General features: G+C 42.3%; 1 protein-coding gene across 11 annotated transcripts in view; it reads right to left on the reverse strand.

The window, feature by feature from the left end:
• Positions 1 to 23,903, reverse strand: part of TAFA5 (TAFA chemokine like family member 5) — a 353,621-nt gene that overhangs the window by 68,410 nt on the left and 261,308 nt on the right. For all 11 annotated transcript variants that reach the window (XR_013991161.1, XR_013991162.1, XR_013991163.1 and 8 more), the window contains one exon: positions 11,931 to 12,058. Coding sequence is in view for 4 of the 11 variants with exons in the window: in XM_081023879.1 (XP_080880005.1) it covers positions 11,931 to 12,058 (128 nt within the window). In the remaining 7 variants the exon portion in view is untranslated. The remainder of the gene's footprint in view (positions 1 to 11,930; positions 12,059 to 23,903) is intronic.

The raw sequence follows: 23,903 nt of genomic DNA on the forward strand, positions 1-23,903 counted from the left end.
CAGTAGCGGTGACAACATTTCCCATTGCTCCCCATGCGTAGAGCTGGGAAAACCTTCCCCATAGACTGACCAGCAGTTTCTAAGAAAGTGAAATATTTCATTGAACCTGCTTTGAGCAAAGAAAGTGGCAGAATCAGCAATGGGGGAAATGGAAGGAACAATACGTGGCCTTTAAATAGATGCTTCAAGAAGAAGAAGAAGAGTTTGGATTTGATATCCTGTTTTATCACTACCTGAAGGAGTCTCAAAGCGCCTAACATTCTCCTTTCCCTTCCTCCCCCACAACAAACACTCTGTGAGGTGAGTAGGGCTAAGAGACCTCAGAGAAGTGTGATTAGCCCAAGGTCACCCAGTAGCTGCATGTGGAGGAGCGGGGAAGCGAACCCGGTTCACCAGATTACGAGTCCACCACTCTTAACCATTACACCACACTGGCTCTCAAGCAATGTAACCTCCCAGTGATTCTACTGGCCCACTACTGGGAGTTGCCAAGACCACTGAATGTACCATACATTTTCCAGGATGGGTATATCTCGCAGAGCTTGTTGTGGCCATGAGTCCTTGCCAACTTGCCTTAGTCCGTTGCTTGGTTTCTGAAATGCTTTCAAACATAGCCCAAAAGCAGTTCCTTTTGCAACACCACCCACTGCCCCAGGAGGATCAAAATGAGTTACCTAAGGGTCAAACTAAATGTTGCGAGTAATCTCACACTTTTAAGCTTGAAGGGGGGAGAATGTGGTGGTGGCCCAAAGGGCCACAAGAAATGTGAAAATGTGTGCCCCTGGAAATCCTTGAATGTGCTTCTAATAGGGAAAGTTATGGTAACCTGCTGCTGTATTAAACTGATGATTTTGCAAGTCCCCCCCCCCCCAGCAATGGGGCAGGAATACAGCTAATATGTGAATAATAATAATAATAATAATAATAATAATAATAATTTATTATTTATACCATGCCCATCTGGCTGAGTCTCCCCAGCCACTCTGGGCGGCTCCCGATCAAATGTTAAAAACAGTACAGCATTAAATAATCACAAAGATATAGCCGAAAGCTGGAACATAAGTTGCTACAAGGTGCAAATGGCTACACGTAACACAAGTTCCCAACATTTACAGTCATACCTTGGGTTACAGACGCTTCAGGTTGCTTCTTTTTGTGTTATGGACCGCCAAAACCCGGAAGTACTGGAACGGGTTACTTCCGGGTTTCGGCGGTCGCGCATGCGCAGAAGTATTCTGTTAACACAGTGTAACAGAATACGGTGGGAACCACACTGAACCAGCTAAATTGCCAGTGCTTATTGAGCATGTGTGTTAAACATGAAATGAGGTGATGATGTATATGATTGGTGAAAACTGAAATGCTTTGTCTGAAACTTTATAAATACCACTGCCTGAACCACCGGGAGGGGTTTCAGGTTTCACAGAACGATCCGACTGTAACCTATTGCTTTGCAATAAACCACGATGGACTCCTAACTCCTCATGTTTCTGGGTTTTATTTCTCATGTGCATCTGATGTTGTGCATCTGTCCATGAAAGCCAATGCCATTCATACTTTTGTTAGGCTTTAGCATCACAAGATAGTTCATTATTTTTTTGTTACAAGAACCAAACATGACTACCTCCCTGGAAATGTTTACAATGGAAGGTACCTTCAGGTGAAGTTGATGATGCCATCTTACTTAGTTTGGGGAGGAGAGGTAGAGGGTGGTAATATTATAAAGTGCCCTAGATTTTGGGGGTGGGGGGATGACATGGAATAATTTTTGTTCTAGATGAGAAATAGAGTAGGTTTTGTGTCCAGAATTTCACTTTATGAAATATGGCAACCCTAAATATTGGGGTCCTTTAAAATAGATGACTGGCATTTTTATTTATTAATTACTGCATGCTGCTATTTTTGATAAACGTATTGCAACTTGCTGTTTAATGCTGTTATTATATTGTTGCTATTTATTCTAGTAATATTGTGCTGTTTCTTGCAAATTTCTTGTTTGAACCTTATAAAAACAGGTTGCATTGCTACTACATCCCCTCCCCAGGTGTTTATTCCTCCTAAAGTCAGGTCCTATTAAGACACCCCTGAAAAGTTTTACCCTTCCACAAGGATTGCTATCGACTGAAAGACCCAAATCCTTAGATTTACAAAATTATCAACCTGCCCCCTTCTATCAGCAAACCTTGCCCATTTTACTTGGTTCAATGAAGTTAAAAGTCACTAGAGGTGACAGTGTTGTTTTTGCATGGGAGGCAATTAAGTATATGGTTCATCGCTCAGCAACTGGAATATCAAGGGATCTCTTGTGAGCTTTTACCAATCAAGCATTAACAGAGATTCCATATCTCCTCATACAATGCAGTAAAATTACACTGTGGTAATTAGACTACTACAGAAACAACCAGCACCACCTGAAATTGAACATACATGTCATGAAATGTAATCTTCAGTACCAAATGGATCATTTATTATAGTTCAAGAATTTACTGTCACAGACACCTCTGGTATTATCAACCAGCATTTCCCATAATCTGAGCTAACAAGCAGGGGAAAGAGCTTGGAAATGAAATATTCTGGATTTCTGACATTGTTGGCTTTCTCAGTCAGGTGACTGGAATCTGAAATAAAGTTTGAATTTTCAGTAATAAAATAAAGTCAATGTTCAATCTTTGATAGTGATAGGTTGCTGTTGTTGTTTGGCAGGGAGGGGGATGAAATAACAGCCAGTAAATTACAAGGGACAAAATGCAGAAACTGGTCCGGAACATCACCTTAAGCCACACTGCACTCTTTGTTTTAATGGTTAAACAGAACAATGTCTGCTATTGAATATCTTGAGAATAAAATGAGAATTGCTTCTCTTTACCATGTCAGCCTCAAAGACTTTCTAACCTCTCACCCATTATTTTTTTAATCTTCTCTTGGCAGCTATAACAAAGAGAAATCTATAAGCAAAGCAGATTCTTCTTACTCTAAATCACCATTAGGTACTTTGTGCCATCCTTAAAAATTGTTCTAAGCCAACATGAAATGTGCCATTTGCTCAGATATAAGGATATTGTGATGATTGCACAGTGACATTTAATACAACTATGCATAGAATTATAGAATTGTAGAATTCCAAGGGACACTGAGAGCCATCTAGTCCAACCCCGTACAATGCAGGAATATCAATATACATTGTTTTGTAGCACAAATGGGGAATTTATAGTGCCCCCGCAAATTTGATTGGAGTTACAACTTCCATCAGCCCCAGTCTGCATAACTAACCATCAGGACTAACATGAACTGTACTCCTGCAATGTCTGGAAGAGCTAACCCGGCTTTACAGCTTAAAATAGATGAGGGTTGGATCTGATTTAGCTTTTTCTGTTTAGTACATGCTAATTTTGTGCTCTCAACAGCTTTTCGCATTGAGTTTTAACCAAGCTGTTCAAAGGACTGGCTTGTCTGAGGGGTAAGGTGTATTTTCCTCTCTCTTTTTGGTCTGTTTATTTTGTTGACTTTTTATTTTAATCCTGTTTTATACAATAGATTGCTTAATGCCAACATAAATAAAGGTAAAGGTACCCCTGACTGTTAGGTCCAGTCGTGGATGACTCTGGGGTTGCGGCGCTCATCTCGCTCTATAGGCCAAGGGAGCCGGCGTTTGTCCGCAGACAGCTTCCAGGTCATGTGGCCAGCAGGACTAAGCAGCGCACGGAAACTCCTTTTACCTTCCTGCCGGATAAATAGACCTATTTATCTACTTGCACTTTGACATGCTTTCGAACTGCTAGGAGGGGGGGAGCTGGGACCGAGCAACGGGAACTCACCCCATCGCAGGGATTCAAACTGCCGACCTTCCGATCGGCAAGCCCTAGGCTCTGTGGTTTAGACCACAGCGCCACCCACGCCCCTATGCCAACATAAATACTACTTCATAAAATAATACTGATGGTTATTTATTTATGCATTCTTTACATCTATAAACTGCTTCTTATTATATATTATTTACTAACATCCTAAAACACTGTATACAGCCAATGTATTATATAACCAAGTAGTCAATGGAGATGGCAGAGCATTTTTCTGATGGAAGTTTTCTATGCTGCATTGTACTATGATATTATGTTTCATACATATGATATTATGTATGTAGAAAAATCCTTCATCGTGGGCAACTTGATTTTTTCCCTAATACCTGCAAAGAGAAACCTTGGCTTCTCCTTCACTGATTGCTACTAAGAGCACACACTTGATGTTCATCCAGACAAAAAAACTACAATTATTAAAGCATAACCCAAGAACAGAATCCTATACATGTCTACTCAGAAGTATCTTGCATTCAGTATTCCCAGGTAAATTGGTATATGACTGGATCACAGTAGGCTCTCCATTGCCAGCTGTTTTAAGTGCCCTAGTCCAGCCACATTGCCAGATTAAAACCCTGCCAAGCCAAATGTTTATACTGCCCTATCAGGGGCAGCCAAGTGAAAGGGGTTTGGAAGATGGACCAGAGTGACAAAGTTTCCTCTGGTCCACTGGCCCGGGTTAAAAAGCTGGCTGCGCTGCAACTGGGCCCACGATAGCTGAAAAGCTAAATTAAAGGACTGTTCATAAGGAGCAAGTGTTATTAAGCATTACTCTCATGGGCATAACATCATTTTATTTATTTAGTTAGTCATTTTGTTACAATCTGATCATCTGATCAGGCCATGTTTGTTAGAGCTTCTGCAGATAGCCCTGACCACGCTGGTTAGGGATGATCTAAATTGCGGAATTTTCAAACATCCGGACACATGCAGGATTCACATCTCCCATCCTTTACAACTTTGGCTCTAAGGTTATGAAATGATCTTTGAGAAGATGTGGGCCTATGTAGTTCTCCTCCAGGTTTCAGGAAGAAATTTAAACCTTAAGAGGCTTTTAGCTCATAGATTAGCAGTAGAAGGGATTATATGTGTTATTGGTAGGTCATGCTTTCAACTGTGGTATTTAAAATGCATATATCTATATCTATATCATCTATCTATCTATCTATCTATCTATCTATCTAATTTTTGTGACTTTGAAAGTCACATTTCAGCAGCAACAGATGAAGAATATTCTTATGATGACTCAGACAGTGGCCTGGCATTCAGAAGCCTAGACCATATTGTGTTTTACAACATCTACGTGTGTACATCCACACAGGAGTAGTCCCCAGCCCCACCAACACAATCCATCTGCTGCATAAAAAGGTGTGGGTAGACTGCATGTTCTCAGTATATGTTAATTGCTTATTATAAGCAATATTCAGGAGAAGCTTTTCGGGAAGCACAGCGGACTACAGTTGAAGCTTCCATAAGCTCCCTTGGGTAGACAGATGCATGAGATACAACCCCCTGACTTCAAGATCAGAGCTCACCTTGAAGCGCATAAAGGTAAAAAAAGATGAAGGAACACCATAGCCAAACTTGGATCAGATAGGTCAATTGCTACTTCCATAAAAATAGTAAAACAATCAAATACTTCCTACCCTCCAGGGCTAAATTTGAGGCAAGACTTGCCAGTTTTGCTTCAGTGAATGCCAGGCCTTACTCCAAGAACTTGTCAAGGACCATAAGGCCTCTGAGCATGTGCAGAGTATCTTTCTTTTGTTTAGCAAGATTTAGGCAGGAGTCAGATGTAGTCGATTCAGCTTCAGTGCCTAAGCCAATACCACTCACATTCTGTAACCAGTAAAAGTGGTGGCCTTTATTTGCCCATTAACCTAAAATACCATTTCCAAGTGTTATTATTCAACATATGCAGGAGGCCTCAGGGCCTTGATGCACAAGATTTATATAATGCTTAATAATAATAATAAATTTCAAAGTGGTTTACATAACATTCATTTAACATCACAATGTTAAAGCAGATTTTAGAAATAGTAGAGATGATAAAATTAACCAAAATGATATAAAACCAACAACTTAAAAAACAAACACTTGCGACAAAATTGCTTGCCTGGTTAGGTTTAGCAACAAGAAATATTTTCCACAGGTGTGACAGACCTTACATCAAAGGCATATGCTTCATATTAAAGACAGGGAGTTTCAAAGAAACACATACTTAGAAACCGAATAAACTTTAGAATAAACTATACAGGAAGCTTATATCGAGACTCGTCTTCAATGTCCTTTTTTTTCATTTAGCATAAGTAGCGTATACCAGCTACTAGATAAGTAACAGTTAATTACTAATCCTGAGAATTGTACTGATCACCCACTGACAACTTCTGGGCAAGAAGGGGAAAGCTTTAAAATAAAAAGTTTCAAGAGCATACTATTAAACAGAAGCTTGGAGCAAAAAGTTTGCACTGGCATTATTGATTGGCTCTGTAATCTACGCATGTGCAATGAAAACCGACTTAATCCTATAGGGGATGAAGAACAGATGAAAATTAGAAGTCCGTGGCCAGAACCCTTTTCCTGCAGGACATCTGTACTCAGAAAAGGCAACGGGAAAGATTAATATTTTCAAACTTAGTATTAATATCTCATCACTTTTACATACTTTGACTTGGGTGCACCCTTTGCTGATCATTAAAGTAATATTACATAAAGAGGTAGCTTTATTTTATAGAGCATCGGGGATTTGAAAGAATATATAGGATTAGCAAGAGGTTCAAGTTAATACTGCAACTATCCCAGCAACTGGAAGTGTCTTTTTGACATTTTAATCTCAACAATTCAACAGATCGCTCTGCAGATTTGTTTCTGTAATAGCTGATCTTTGGTGTGTTTTTTTCTTTTTGAACTGGTTGATGGATTGTGTTAATGCCACTTTATAAACTAATCTCCACTCAAAAAACACACACGAAAAGAGTGAAGAACTGAAGATAATTTGGCATGATAAGAGACCATATGCAGTGGTATACAGTGGTACCTTGGTGCTCGAACTTAATCTGTTCTTGGAGTCCGTTCGACTCCCAAAACCATTTGAAAAGCAAGGTGTGGCTTCCGATTGGCTCCAGGAGCTTCCTGCACTCAAGCAGAATCTGTGTCAGATGTTAGGCTTCCGAAAAAACGTTCACAAACCAGAACACTTGCGGGTTTGCAATGTTCGGGAGCCGATTTGTTCGGCAACTAAGCCGTTTTGGAACCAAGGTTTGCTGTATATAAAAAAAGCTGAAGATACTAGGGATCAGCACCTCATGAGAAGAGAAGAAAAGAAGACTCCCTGGAAAAGACCCTGATGCTGGGAAAGATGGAGGGCACAAGGAGAAGGGGACGACAGAGAACAAGATGGTTGGACAGTGTTCTCAAAGCTACCAGCATGAGTTTGACCAAATTGCGGGAGGCAGTGGAAGACAGGAGTGCCTGGCGTGCTCTGGTCCATGGGGTCACGAAGAGTCGGACATGACCAAATGACTAAACAACAACAACACTAGGGATCGGGGTGTTAGAAGGGGGGCGGGGGGCAGAGGGTTCGCCCCAGGTACCATCATGGAGGGGGGTGACAAACTATCAAGGAACAATTACTGCCCTACTAGGGTGGTTCATAAAAAACTTCTTTTTTTAAAAAAAAATGCCTGCTCCAAAGCTCTTATCTTACTACACTAGGGATTATATAGCTATATCTGAAATTTCATGCATATCAGTTAATATCTTGACCCTCCTCCACGAAAATAACTGTTTACTTGGCCGTTTTCATATGTTGGGAAGGCTGAACTTTCAATTCAGTGGAGCCAAAACACAACCCATCCTGTAGATTTAAGTATCTGTCCACAGTCGCTTACTTGTTATCAGGGGCCCAGAATCCACATTCCTATATAAGAAAATTTGAAATAACGTACAATGGTACCTCGAGTTAAGTACTTAATTCGTTCCGGAGGTCCGTTCTTAACCTGAAACTGTTCTTAACCTGAAGCACCACTTTAGCTAATGGGGCCTTTTGCTGCCCCTGTGCCACCAGAGCACTATTTCTGTTCTCATCCTGAAGTAAAGTTCTTAACCTGAGGTACTATTTCTGGGTTAGCGGAGTTTGTAACCTGAAGTGTATGTAACCTGAAGCGTATGTAACCCAAGGTACCACTGTAAAACCGTTTTTGCAGGGGGGGGGGTGACAAGAAATTTTCTGCACCGGGTATCACCTGTCTTTTCTACACTTCTGCTAGGGATTAAACCTGAGAAATGCAAAGCATCCCATTTATAACTGAGCTGAAGGATTTTCTCTCTTTCTCTCTCTCCCCCCCTCTCTCTCAAACACACACACCAGTAGTAATTGAACCATTGTCCCAGGGAGAGCTATGTGATCTTAGTTCTGATTGGATCCTGGAATGTCCCATTTTTTGGCAAGTGCTGTGGCACGAATCATCTAGCTCCCACGAGAGCTCAGGACCAAAAAAAACGAGTGTCTTGGTTTTGATCAGTATGGGAGGGTATGGGATACCAATGCAAATATTTGTGTGATCAGACTGAGATTTCTTCCAGGATTGTAACAGCTATCCATTTGGGCCTTATATCAGATACATTTTTCTTTCTTTCTCCCTTTCCATTATTTCATGGAGATAATTATTGCTCCTTTATAGTAATTGGCATTGGAAAAAAACGTTTTACAGCTGAAGTCACTGCTTGAAGTAGGATTATAGTTCTGGCAGATTTGCTGACACCCACCCCCATGTTCAGATAACTGGTTACTGATATAAAATGGTAAGAAAAACCTGTTTATTTCCAAATCTGCCACCATTTAGGATGGAGGTAAGTATGGAGGCAACTCCCTTTGTTTGATCTAACTGAGCCCATAGATTTATTTATTTGGGGCTGGGCTTGTACGGAATAGTAGCAAAAGAAAATTCACTTGGATTTCAGTTAGTAGAAACGAACTACAGTATAATAAAGCTGATGGTAAGGAACAAATTACCTTTCCCACCCAACCAGCATGTCATTTATATTAATAGTGGGGGATGCTAAGTTGCTCTGTGTGTAAGTAAACTCTATTAAGAAAGTCACATCCCTTGGTGAAGCTGGATCCTTAGTAAATTTTACTAGCCAAGCACTGAGCTCTGTGTCAGAGTAATTACACCCTTTATCTACTGTGAGCTCTCTTTTAGCTTCTTCATACTCCTTAATTTCCCACTTCAGCCAATTTAGCAGTAAAATCGCAGAAGTTGAAAAAGGTTAGCTGCTGAGGAACTGGAGCATGAATGTTCTGTTAAGCTCCATGCCTTATAATCGCATCATGTAAAAGAAGGAATTAATTAAGTAACAATTAAGTAGTGATGGATCATTGACAATATATATACACTTTGGTGCTAAAATTAATCTCCCCTATAACACCAACAGAATAGTGCATTTTTTGCTTTGAAAACACTGCCAAGTTATATCCCTGAAACGTGAAAAGGAGAAGCTGCTCTTCCTTTTACCCTAAACTAAACAACCCCAAATGTTGGAACCAACTCCTTGATCATTTTGGACGCCCTTTTCTGTACCTTTCCCCAACATATAAATATGCTTTCTGAGGTGAGGAGACAAGAACTGTACACAGTATTCCAAGTGTAGTCACACAATAGATTTGTATAACACCATTATGATAAATAAAAGTTTAGTTGTTAAGACCCTTTCTGAATGATCCATTGGATGGCATTTGCCTTCTTCACAGATATCACACACCAAGTTGATGTCTTAATCAAGTTATACACTATGACCCGAATGTCTCTCTCGTTCTTGGTCAGCCAGCACAAATTCAGACCCCAGCAGCATACAGTATATGTAAAATTGGGTGTGTTTTTTTAACCCCAGTGTACATCAGTTTATACTTGCTTACATTGAGCTGCCTTTGCCCATTTTACTGCCCATTCACCCAGTTTGGAGGTATCCTTATGGAGCTCCTTGCAATTCCTATTTGCTTTGCCTGAACAATTTTACATCATCAGGAAACCCTGCTTCTCATCCCTTCCTCTAGATCATTTATGATACAGTTAACAAGCACAGCTCACAATACTTTGGGGGGCAAATCTTTGTGGAACTCAAGCCATAATAAAGACAAATGAGCGAAAACCACAACATATAATTAATAGTCCATTGAGGGGGGGAAGATACTGTACATAATATTCTCTGGGAACAAGCAGTAGAGTTTTCCTGGTGGTAGTGGTACACTCACCAGGAAGACGAAGGGGCATGGCAGTGGTGAGATTAGGTGAGTTCAGTTTTGGTGGTGGCAATATATGCACACACCCCCAGGGCTGCCACTGTTAATCCAGAGCTCCCTTGACATTGCTTGTACCTTGCCCCACTCCATCCTAGTCCCAATATGCACAGTGTTCCTGCTGCTGCTTACCACCACCCCTGCTGCTTCAGAGGGATAAAAGAAAGCTTGTACAATGTGAACGCCAAGCCAAACACGATCCACCAGCCATAGAACATACAGGCCCTCCACACCCCCAAGACTCAATAAATATGTGCTGGGAAATAAAAACAAGGAAATTGTCAATTGCCTGGGAGGTCAGGCAACTGAAGGTGTACTCTGTTTGGTGATTCACCAGTTGGGTGCAAGACATGTCTAGAACTTTCATGTCTCTGGATTGATGGGGAACCTTCTTCACATTGCACAATCCTGAATGAAGCCACAGTAGCAGTCAAAGATTTAAGGCCTCTCCCCATGCCACTGTTCCAAATCCAGATCACCCATTATTTGTGAAAAACAAAAAGGAAGGAAACAGAAGGCCAAACAACATGGGTTAATGCCCATGTCTAGTTTGACCTTAAAAAGGGGGGGACACTGACTTACTTTAAAATCACTGCAACATCCCTAGGGGTTTATACACTTGCAAATTTACAAATTACAGTCATCTTGTTATTTTTAGACTCTAATGCTGGTTTCTCTTCATGTATTATGATGATTCAGTTTTCACTGATTAGTTCTGCAACAAAATATGGCATGGAACCAGTGGGATCAGGAATACAAACATGAGTGAATGACAATCAAAGGAAGTACATCTCAAGTAAATTTCCTGGGGAAGGGGGAGCAGGTTGCCAATGAATATTGTCCTGGCCTAGTGAAACTAAGCTGTGTAAGCTGCTTAGGGTGATTAGGCATCTGGTGGACAGCCAGGATCAGGTGGGAAGTGAGGTGTAAAGACAGCAATAGGGTCTTGCCAAATGCATAACTCAGAGAATGATTTCAGCCACATATTTGATACGGTGACATTTCCCTTAAACTTTCCTGGTCTGAATTATTTGCATTAATTGATTTATATTTCAGTTTCCCACCTGAAGGTGCTCAAAACAGCTTACAGTCAAAATAAAAAAATAGATCAAAATCATCATAAAACCGTATTAAAAGTTTCATCGAACACGTCAAGAATGCTCAAAAAGCAACTCAAATTTCCATCTAAAAGTTTCTTACGTAAAAAAGCCAGCTACCGGTTTGACTTCCCTGAATGCCTAGAAATCTAACAGCGTAGACCTTGTAAGGCTTTCTAGGCTCAGACTTTCATAATCCAGATTCTAGCACCCAAACCGACAGATTTCCAGTAACAGAAAACCTTATTTCAAACAGTGGTGATGCCTTAGGCAACATCTCAAAGGGACATATATAGGAGAAGGTGCTTCAGATCCAGCTATTTAAGTATAAGAGGAAAAGCACCACTCTGAATTTAGCCACTTACATAAAACTGGTGTCACATGCTTCCAGAGTCTTATATTCAACAGAAGCTCTGGTGCCATCCTATGGACCATCTGAAGTATCTGAGCTGTCTTCAAGGCCACCCCACATGCAGCAAGCAAGGCGACAAGTTCCAGAGTGCATATGGCAATGGCCAAGCATAACTTATAAATGCTGACAGATACCTAAGCATATTGGATTCCACACACATATTAATGGTGTGTTTGTGTGTGGGATTTATGGCTGAACACCTGTTTGATGAGTGAAAAGTTATAGTTTAGGTGGAACGCAAAGGTATACAAAGAAGAGAAAAGGCTTACCGTAGTTGTCTTTATTCTCCCACCTGGTTGTGTACAGGTCCAGCCTGATTTATTGATTAGCAAATCACAGCCTTCTCCTTCTAAACATGGAAGCATTTCACACCACTGTTTTGTTTTTATAATGCGTGCTGTGGACAAGAAAAGAGGGAAAAAATCAGCTTATAGTTCACGTTTTCCTGTCTACAAGATTTGCTTGTGTGTGGAGGTCCCCAAGCCACCCCTCAAAATAATTCACAAATCACACATAATTTTTTTTAAGGTTTTTGGCATAATTTTGGCCATAACTTTATTAAAATACATAATCTGTGAGTGGTTGCTTAGGCATTGGTTATGACTATCTGTCCCCCCACCTGGGACAGAACTGACTTTCCGAACTCCCTCGGAAGCCAGTGAAAGGAAAACAATATTGGGGATCAGTTGAGCGGAGTGACAGTCCCTCACCGCTCACCCAACCTGCTCCCTAAGGCTTGCCAGCCCTGGTCCCATTTCAGGGATTGGACGAAATCGTGGCAAGCCCCTGGATTCCTTTAACGGAATTCCCTTCCACACCACCATTGGAGGGGCAGGCCCAGCCTTTCCTTACCCCTCCTCCACCAATTTTTATAACCAATGCGTAACCGCAACCTTACAAGTTGTGACGAATTGCTAAGTAGTAGGCAAAAACCAAATGGCACCAGCCAATCAGCCAAATGGACAAAATTCCTACTAGGCCCCTGCCCCAATGGCAGACAACCCCATGACAGGCATAGCAAGGTCAACCGGAACTCAGGGCGGGCGGACGGGTGATCCGATGCACTCAGCAAAAGAGAAAGCAAAAGCTGAGTGCCCCAATATTTAAAGCCTTTGGTCCCCCCCCCCCCAAATTGCTACATGCAATTTGCCCCAGCAACCCGGCCATCCAATCGTTGCCCCAGGCCAGCTCACTTTTACCTGCCTGGCAACAGAGGGTTGGCCTGGCAGACCCCACTGCAACACGTGCTCTCATTTTAGGGAGAACATGCTTTATTTTGACAATACATCAATGCTCCATTTCTATAAAATGCTTAACCAACGTATAGCATGACCCTTCTCCTTGGGCAGGAGATTGAATGATGTTTCTTCCATTTCAGATTAACCACACTTTCGTGTCATTTCTGAACCCTAAATTGTGGTTGATCTTAACTATGGTTGCTGAAACAGATCAGTTCATCAAATGAGGTATGAAGTTGGCTTGTTTCAACAAACCATAGGTCAGATTAATCACAGTTTATCCAGATATGGATGAAAAGGCAAGCTATGGTTAATCCAAAATGGAAGCAAAAGCTTCGAAATTCTTCCTTGCAGTTGTGTTAGACGAAGGGTATGCGTGTGGGTTGGAGCCTGAGGTGTTCCATGCGAGCACAGCCAATGTGACCATAATTAAATTCCACCACAACAATACAAAAAAGTCTTTGTGACACTCCAGGTCAGAGACCTTGAAATGACAGATGAGTAATCATATGGTCCTCGCTCAAAATAAGCTTCCCCAAGTTCAAGGGAGAAAGGGGCCAGCAGAGCCAGCACACAAGATCCATCTCTGAAGAGGTGCAATCAATGAAGATGGATCTTTTGTTAGCTTAACCTCCACGCTGAACTCTCCTGTAAAGGCTGTGAAACTGATATGGGCTCATAAGTGCTGGAAGCAGCTGACGTGCACCAATTGCACCAGGGTGAGGATTTTCTTACATGGAACCAATTTGGCTCCGGTTTGTGGATTTTACAGATCCAGTGAATGCATTCATCCATATTCATTAGAATTTTTTTTAAAAAATCGAATTATTATACAGATACAAATGAAACAAAGAATACAGACATTTCTACTGAATACACAAGGAAAGGAAAAAGCAAAGAAAAAAAAAGAAAAAAGAAAAAGAAAACAGAACAAATGCAAACAGTAAAAAAATAAGTATAATACAAGGTAACTATAATAGTCATCCCAGACTATTCTTTACCTGAATACTGACTCTTCTGGGGTGAATCTCTTTCTATTATACTTTTGGTTATTGATTTCGACTTTTGTCGACCTCATGGTGGTTCATTTCCTATAACTAGTACCATTTCTCTGTGTTTCAATATATTCCTTATCTTGGTATAAGGAGACATTTTCCCACTTATGGGTTTATTCTAAACCCATTGGTTGTTGAACCTTGACTCGACAGGTAGGTATTTAGACAATCCCATTCCTTCTGGACTATTTAATTTGACTTGTTCCAATACTTGGCTATTAATACCCTAGCCGCCGTCACTGCATAGAAAAATAATTTTAATCTTTCTTTTGGAGTATTATCAGTTAGAATTCCAAGAAGGAATGATTCCTGTTATTTATGAAATATAATTTTTAGTAATTTTTTCACTTCCTCATAGTTCGTTTCCCATAATTTTTTTTTTATTTCTGGGCACGACCAGCATTCATCCATATTCTTGTCTGTCTGTTTGAAGCATGCAACCCTGACAACTTCCTCTCCTTCTTCATCAAGTGTTGGGTCTGAATTATTGCTTTGCAAACAAGGCGGTTTTTTTTATGTGTGTGTTGAGAACTTTGAAGTCAACGTTATCATAGTGATAGATCTATGCCACAGCAAGATATGATGGCTGGGGTTTTAAGCATAGCCGTGTGGCTATCTGCTCTAGCAAGGCTTTTCTCTCCCCATATGGTACAGGCAAGCCCTGTCTACACACGTTCAATATGTGCATGGTCATGTATATGCACATTGTGCCAAACCCGGAAATGGTCCAGAAATGTCATAAAGACGTCACTGAAACATCACTAAAGGGGCAGAACAGGGGTGGGAGTGGGACAGAATGGGGTGTTTACAGTCTTATTCAATGGGTTTCAATTATACATGACGTCATCCATGTGCACGGTGCCTTGGAACGTAACCCCTGGGTAAACCGGAGATTGCCTGTATAATTTCCCCCAGATGGAAATACTGACAGAAATAATGCCACCGTCTGTCATTACACACCACAGATATATACTCTAAGTAAGAACAACAGTAACTGAAAATCCCCTGTGAACATTCGTGGGTAGGGAATCCAAATATATAGTAGGATCACATCATACACTAGGGTGGCGCTGTGGTCTAAACCACTGAGCCTCTTGGGCTTGCCAATCAGAAGGTCAGTGGTTTGAATCCCCACGTCGGGGTGAGCTCCCGTTGCTCTGCCCCAGCTCCTGTCAACCTAGCAGTTTGAAAGCACGCCAGTGCAAGTAGATAAATAGGTACCACTGCGATGGGATAGTAAACAGCGTTTCCATGCACTCTGGCACTCAAAACGGAAGTGTGGCACTCAAAAGGGAAGCATAACACTTAAAATGGAGCACAATCGGCTTCTAAAAAAAAATCACAAACCAGAACACTTACTTCCGGGTTTGCATGGTTTGGGTTCCAAGTTGTTTGAGTACCAAGGTGTTTGGGAACCAAGGTACCACTGTACTTAATTCCTTGTACTGAACCATGATATTTAGCTTTGACTAATAAGGACTTTTTGCACTTGTAAAGTATGAATAGCAAGGATATTAATACAGGATTGATAGCGATTTGTTCCATTATTTATTTATTTATTTAAGAACGAGAGTGAAATCCCCTTCCTCTGAAGATCTGAACAAAGCAAAACACCCAACTCTGTTTTGAAAATGCTATGACACTTAAACTGGGCTACGATTAGGAGAACAGGATTAAGACAGAACATGTGAACATGTGCACACACGTATTTATCAGGTTTTTGTACTTTCTGTCCCCCACCTTTGATATGAATTTATAAGCTAAAATGTGTCAGCAACCATGAGAACTCTGTTTGCAAAGTTTCCTGAAGGTACAATATTGATAAAACCACCGGCCTGCTTCAGATATTTCTCTCTGTAAAGTTTCCTGAAGGCACAAAGTTTATGAACCACTGGCCTGTTTCAAATTAACACTTCCAATTTATATCTAAATCAGCTGACCACCTAGCATGAATAAGCTAGGCCACAAGGGCTTGCATGAGATTTTGAAACTCTGAAGAGAATATCTCCCAAACTGTTGAAATCCTAGTTTTCGGGGAAAGAACAAATAAGAGTCAGATAGCTTCAGGGTAGTTAGTTTTTGCTGTCTAACAAGGGATGTTAATTGAATGCTTGCCTCTAGAGAGAAATCTTTGTCAGGAATGACTGTGCTCTGTTTCCATCCCCTGCTGTTCCGCTCTGCTGTATTCAATTAGTGTACTGGAAGCAAAGTAAAATTTAAACTGATCTCTGACATGCCAGCAGAAACCACTACAGGGATCAGGTTTTTTGGGACATCTTGCTTTGTTGCCAATATGCTGAGCATGTCAGAGTTAATGGGAGCCAGAGGAAACAGCTAGTGGAGGTATCACAGGAGCATGGGAGAGAAGAGGCAAAGTACTAGGAGTCAAAGTAGCAAGAAAAATTGCCAGTTTTAAGCTGTGGCTCTCTTAAGGCAGCTCCCTGCAGTGGCGTAGCGTGGGTTGTCAGCACCCGGGGCAAGGCAAGTAATTTGCGCCCCCTAACCCGTGGATTTTAGCACCCGAGTGCGAGCACCCCCCCCCATGTTGCACCCGGTGTGGCCGGCACCCTTGGCACCCCCCACGCTACGCCACTGTTCCAACGTTCAGCTTCACTGGATGCCCACGAGTTATATTGTACAGAGAGAGGGATAAAAACTTTCCTCTCTGTCCACTCTCTCCTTGCCATGCCTTAGTTTTGCAGGCTTCTCTCCTGTCGCCTCTTGCTTGCCTTTTCTCTAAACTAAAAACAAACCCAATGCTGCCGCCTTTCCTCAGGGCACCGGCTCCATCCCCTTGCTTAGATTCCCTCTACCAAAGCTGAAAGCAGCCTGAAGTTCCTCCTGATCGTGAATGGGAAACAGCTGGCGAAGCCGGCGGCCTGCCAGGGAAGGGATCTCTTCCTAACCTGCTCCACGGAGCCCGTTCCTTGCAAGCGCTCCGTCTCCCTCGGATGGCGAGCGCCTTTGGAAACGCGGAGCAGGCGCTTGCCGGCGAGCAGCCCCCCCCGCCCCTTCCCAAGCTAATCCTTTTAAAACCGAAAGCCCCTTAACCCGCTGGCGAGAGGCTTAGCCGGGCCTTGCCCGCCCACCGGCTTCCTCTCGGAGGTTTTTGGGGAGCGCAGGGCGCGGCGAGGCCCGGCGGCGCGTCGGGGTGCGGAGGCTGCCCGTGCCGGCCAGGCGTCGGTGGCGGCGTTGGCGCTGCTGCAGCGGCTGCTCCTCCTGCGAGCAGTGAGTGGAGCGCAGCCGCAGCGGCGGCGGGGGGCGCGCACGCGCTAGGGCGCAAGACTGGCGGTGGCTGCGGGGAGCCCGGCGGAGGAAGGAACTTGTCCCTTCCCTCTGGATTCGCGCCCCCCGATGTTGCGCCCGGTGCGGCCGGCACCCTTGGCACCCCCCACGCTATGCCACTGGCTCCCTGTTTCACATAGCATTTGGGAGGAGCGAGAGCTCAGGGCCAGAGCATTCCTCCCATGCAGAAGGTCCCAGGCTCAATCTCTGGCATCTCCCGTTCAAAAGATGAGGAAGCGGGAACAGATCTCTGCCTAAAACCCCAGGAGAGCCACTGCTGACATTTCCATCCCACCTTAAGGAACAGGCATGAGATTGTTGCGTGTCACATGTCTGTTTACATTCCAGCACAGTATGCTAAGAACTTCTGTTTGTGTATAGTTTTTGCTGTTCTCTCGGAGACGACAAGAGAGAGAGACAACATGTTTTTTTGTTCTGATTTATGTTTAATAAATCTGTAGTTGCGTGTCGAGGTCCCCAAGCCTCCCCCCAATAACTCACACATCACACATCACACATCAATTTTGGTTTGGGTTTTTGGCACGATTTTGGCCACAACTTTATTTAAATACACCCAAGTGAGTGGTTGCTTAGGCATTGGTTCCGACTATCTGTCCTTGCCCAGGGGGACAGAACTGACTTCCGGATTCCAGCGAAAGCCAGTCAGGGAAACAATTTTGGGGAGAAAATGAGGCTGGGCCTCAGTCCCTCACTTCTCACCCTCATGCTCCTGGTAGCTTGCACGGCCCAAGTCCGATGCCAGGGACAAGGATGAAAAGAATGGCAAGCCCCTGGATTCCTTTAACGGAATTCTCTTTCCGCACCACCATTGGAGGGGTAGGCACTTACCCCTCCACCAACCAATCTGAACCAATGCCTAACTGCCAACCTTACAAGTTGTGACAATTTGCTACGCAGTAGGCAAAACCAAATGGCACCAGCCAATCAGCCGAATGGACAAATTCCTACCAGGCCCCTACCTCAACCAGACGACCCCATGACAGGCATAGCAAGGTCAAGCGAACAACCCCCCCCCCCCAAATACAGGGAGGGTGGGCGGGTGATCCGGTGCAAGCAGCCAAGAGGACGCTCAAAGTTGGGCGACCAGTATGTAAAACCTCTGACCCCTCCTTCAAAATTGGCAACAAGCAATTCTCCCCAGAGACCCGATTAATCAATTCACTGCCTGGGTCCCTTCCCAAATCTGACCAGCAACAATGGGGTGGCTTGTATCCCCCACCGCAACACGCGCTCTCTGCTAGGGAGAACACGTTCTGTAGCATGACTTCACAAGCCTCACGTCTATTCTGTGCGCGCGGTGCACTCTGCTAATAGCATGCCCTGGCTTTTGAAATCCGGGTCGCTGATTTATGTCGGAGCACAGGTCGATGGAAGGAGACGTCCAAGCTGGGGCTTGCCAGCTGGCCTCCCAGCCCTCTGCATGTCAACAGCCACTGTCCATCAGAGGAGACAATAATGGGTAGTGATGTATGAAAGCAGCTTGCTGCTATTCCCTCACGCTAAGCTCAGTGTTGCACATCCTTGTCCCTGGTGTTTGGAAAGGAAGGGAATAGAGATCCTAACCAGTCACTCATAGGCTTGGATATGTCAGACTAGCCACCTCGCCCCTCTGGTATTAGGAGCAAGCTCCAATTGTGAGTCATTCCTGGAGCCTCTCCTCTTTTTTATCAGTCTTTTCATCTTAATCCTCTAGGTCCACCTCTTCCTCTGGAATCTTCCAAGATGTCTATATACTCTTGAACAACTCTGAAAAAAGGTTTTTGATACGCTCACTCAACTTCTAGTGCCATTACCTCACTTTCACACCCAAGGCAGCATAGGGGTAGTCAACGAACCAGCTCATTTATGGTATTTATATCTCGTCTTTCTCCCAAAATGGAATTCAAGGTGGGAGTACACAGGGGTACCCAGGCTATCTCGAAACACTCACCAGAGAAAATTAACTTAGCGTTAGCAAGATTCTAAAATAATATTCATACATCGACAGGTCATAAAAATGCCATTGTACAATGAAATCATTAAAATGTCATAAAGCTATAAAATGGTAAAATAAAGTGACAGGCGGGAAAACAATGGCATCCGTATCATATTCCTTCTGTGGTAGATCCTGTGGATGAGCCAGAATCCTTGATAAATGTTCTTGTCCCAACCCAACTTGTTTGAGTGAACAGGAAGCAGAAAATGCAAACTGATATGCAAAGGGACATAAAAGGTACTCATTGTGACTATCAGTGAAATAATTTTTGCTCCCCCCGCCCCCAAGAAAACCAAAGGGCATCAACGCAGTTTGTGATATTGTACTGCTGGCACTAAGCTTAAACAAATTCCTATGGCTAGAATACAGCAAAGAACAAGTTTATTTATTTCATAGAATGCATACACTGTTTGTAAATGAAACCTCAAGTGATTTTTAAAGATAAAACAGTGAAATCAAGAGAAGGGGAAATACAACCCTACGTTAAAGCATGCAAAACTTAAATTACTGAAACAGATTAAAATTACTTCTACTTTCTAAGCATCTGGGGAGGCTTCTCTAAGCAGGAATGTTTTTAGAAGTACAGTGGTACCTTGGTTCTCAAACACCTTGGTACTCAAACAACTTGGAACCCAAACACTGCAAACCCGGAAGTAAGTGTTCTGGTTTGGAAAAAAAAAATCCCAGAAGCCAAACATGCTCTGTTTTGCGTGCTACACTTCTGTTTGGAGTGTTACACTGAGGTCTGTCTGTTTTTGCTATTTATTTTGTGTTTTTGTGGCTCTTTTTTGTGTGTGACTGTGTGGAACCCAGTTCAGCTACTGATTGATTGATTGATTGATTGATTGATTGTGTGACTGCAGTACATTGCTTATTGCTTTCATTTATCCATCAAATGTGTTGTACTAAAAGAACTGTACGCAATCCCTTCCCACAAGAATAACACACACATCCCCCACCCCACAGAGCTAGCAAAACTATTTTGTTTCTGGAAGTTTACAATGTTGCAACAGATTTATGAGGGGGAAAGCAGATCTAGGTTGAAAGCTTCTTCTGTCTATCCATCCATTCATCCACCCATCTACCCTTGACAAGCAATCAAATTTTAACAATTTAAAATAAAAATACCTGGCTGATAAATAAAATCCATGTGTTGGAATATCAGTTACTGATAGACATGGACGTGATATGAATTGATTATTTCTCCTGCCAATCAAAGCTTTTGTTAGATATGCATCTGATGTCATAGATGCACATAATGAAATTCCTGATTGACAGCTAAAGCCTGTCACATTGTTCACACATTTTGATGTGTGTTATAAAGGGACAGAAATCAATGGGAAACACGGAGCGCTGATTTTTTAGTTTTTCATAAAAAAAAAATCCAAGGTGGTTTCACATTTGGCAAAAGCAACAAACAAACAAAAACCAAGCAAAACTATAACAACAGCAGCAGCAGCAGCAACAACAACATTATTTATACCCCGCCCATCTGGCTGGGTTTCCCCAGCCTCTCTGGGAGGCTTCCAACAAAATATTAAAAAGACAATAAAACATCAAACATTAAAAACTTCCTTAAACAGTGCTGCCTTCAGATGTCTTCTAAAAGTCTGGTAGTTGTTGTTCACTTTGACATCTGGTGGGAGGGCGTTCCACAGGGTGGGTGCCACAACTGAGAAGGCCCTCTGCCTGGTTCCCTGTAACTTCGCTTCTCGCAGTGAGGGAACCACCAGAAGGCCCCCGGAGCTGGACCTCAGTGTCTGGGCTGAATGATGGGGGTGGAAATGCTCCTTCAGGTATACTGGGACAAGGCCATTTAGGGCTTTAAAGGTCGGCACCAACACTCTGAATTTTGATCGGAAACATACTGGGAGCCAATGGAAGTCTTTCAAGACCGGTGCTATGTGATCTTGGCGGCCGCTCCCGGTCACCAGTCTAGCTGCCACATTCTGGATTAGTTGGGTTTTATTATAATAATTATTTCATATTACAGTGGTACCTCAGGTTAAGTACTTAATTCGTTCCAGAGGTCCGTTCTTAACCTGAAACTGTTCTTAACCTGAAGCACCATTTTAGCTAATGGGGCCTCCTGCTGCTGCGCCACCGGAGCATGATTTCTGTTCTCATCCTGAAGCAAAGTTCTTAACCCAAGGTAATATTTCTGGGTTAGCAGAGTCTGTAACCTGAAGCGTATGTAACTTGAAGCGTATGGAATCCGAGGTACCACTGTATGTATGATTGTGTCTGGTTTCAAAAATTTATCAGGCTTACTACTTACACACTCCTCAATCAAAACTTAGAAATAGTTATTGCATGGGTCTCTCTCACTAGAAGACCAATAATAGACAGGGAGTGCACAGTTTTATAAACTGGTATAGCAAAGATTGGGGCATTAATTTCTACACTGCCATAACAGCTGCAGAGGGAAGAAGGGGAAAAGAAAGATTTATTCTATGAACTTGCCTTCTGCTCATGTAATACTGACTGCAACCCATAGCAAATTTTAATATTTAACCCCAGCTCACTCTGTTCTTTCATTTTCAAATTTTACCCTTGTGATCATTGCAGTCCACATGATTACATTGATAAAGTAATGGTTAAACAGAAGTTAATATTTGCCATTGTTTTTGTGCCTCCAGGGACTCCAGAAAGCATTAATCTTGTATGAAAAATTCAGCTTTAAAAATGAATCAATCTTTCCCGTGCAAATATGCAGCTGTTATCCATATTTGCTTCTGCAGAATATTGAGATAAACAACATTCAGAGATGTACAATAGCATTTCAATGCATTGCCTTTCCCAGAGAGGCAATGTGTAGTATTTAATGCATTACTGAATAGGGAGGTCAAGAGAAATCTCTGCGGTTCTATAAAATGTTGTGGTAAGGCATAACAAACATGAAGAAGTTTCTGTGGTAAGCCTGTGACTTATGGTTGAGTTAAACCACATTTTAGAATGGTGCGCACACACAAAAAAATCTAGCAATATATCATGTTCCTAAGTACCTTAAAATGAGAGGCCTGAAATCAATAAGAAAATTGTGTTTAATGCCTATAGGAAAGAAACAGAAGAATACTAGGATGCATGAAGCTGTGAAACAGCTTGTAAACTGATGCTGTGATTCTTGAGAGCTGCTGTAGGAGCTAAGAATGCAATCTGTGAAATCCACAGTATAATCTTAGGCTAGCCACAAAAATCCCTGCCCATTTTCACTAGCCACAATCAGATAACCAGATTGCACTGCTTGACAGGTCTGTAAATTACTTGATAGACAGTAAGGATTTCTGAGATGAAGTATGCCAAACACAAAGAATGTTTAATATATATATAGCAATTAATGTGCATGTCACTGTACAGAACAACATGAACAAACAGGCTAGTCTCTTCCGTGATGAATCTCCAATCTAGAATTTGAATTAGTGAGTGGTTATTAGTATTTTTAAAAATTTCTATACCGCCCTTCACCTGATGATCACAGGGTAGTTTACAATATGAAACACAAAAATACACAACAGAGTAAGAAACAAAATCAGTACTTCCTTCCCTCCCCGCAGCTTGAAAGGCCATAGATTGTTTAATTAGTCTTTTTTATATTTTTATTGGGTTTTATAAACAAGAATAATGTCATACAAATAAGCATACCAATTTTTCTCATGTCATTTGTATATCACAAAAAATAGCATAATAAATGTGGAGTAATATCTACAAAATATGGTTCATTATTAGTGGTCAATGTATACATTCTTGGTTCATGAATTGGTTTAAACAAAGGGGAAACAGGATAGAACAGAGTTTTTCTGTTTTTTGTAAATTCATCAAGTATTTATTTTTATTTTTTTGTTAGGAAGAAAAGAGGGGGAAAGAAGGGGAGGGGTGGTAAGTGGGGTGGTTATACTTCTTTTCTTCTATTTAGTGTTAAGTGTGGGGTTCCTTGTCAGCGTTACTTGAATGGGTTTAATTAGTCATTGTTTAATTTTTGTCTGGCACCAAAAGATATTTATCGAAGGTGCCAGGCAAGGCTCCCAGGGGAAAGAATTCCACAAGCGGGGAAGCCATCACAGAAAAGGCCCATTCTTGTGTTGCTGCCTTCCGGACATCTTGCAGAGGAGCCACACAAAGAAGGGCCACAGTTGATGGTCGAGGGTCCAGGTCAGTTCATATGAGGAGAGGTGGTCTTTGCCTGAGTGTATGGAAGATGACAAGGTATCAGGAAGGAACATGTTCAGGTGCTTTTACACATACCATGGCTGGAATTTAGCTAAAGAGGAATATATGCTATTTGGCCTGCTAGTGGGTCAGGGGTGGTTCATATCCCAGCATGCCCGAATATTAGCCATGCTGGCAGAGTACGGTAACATTTGCAGGGTCACAGCTTAGCCGCAACTAGAGTAAGGATTTAAGACAAATGTTTAATAAAGTATTTGGCCTGGAGCATATAAATGCTAATAACTTATGTGAATAAAGTGTTGGTGCTGACCTTTAAAGCCCTAAACAGCCTTAGTCCAGTATATCTGAAGGAGAGTCTCCACCTCCATTGTTCAGCCCAGACACTGAGGTCCAGCGCTGAGGGCCTTCTGGCGGTTCCCTCACTGCGAGAAGCCAAGTTAGAGGGAACCAGGCAGAGGGCCTTCTCGGTAGTGGCACCCGCTCTGTGGAATGCCCTCCCAC

Source organism: Podarcis pityusensis (genome assembly GCF_964106645.2).
Source record: "Podarcis pityusensis genome assembly, chromosome: 10".
Lineage (NCBI taxonomy): Eukaryota > Metazoa > Chordata > Lepidosauria > Squamata > Lacertidae > Podarcis > Podarcis pityusensis.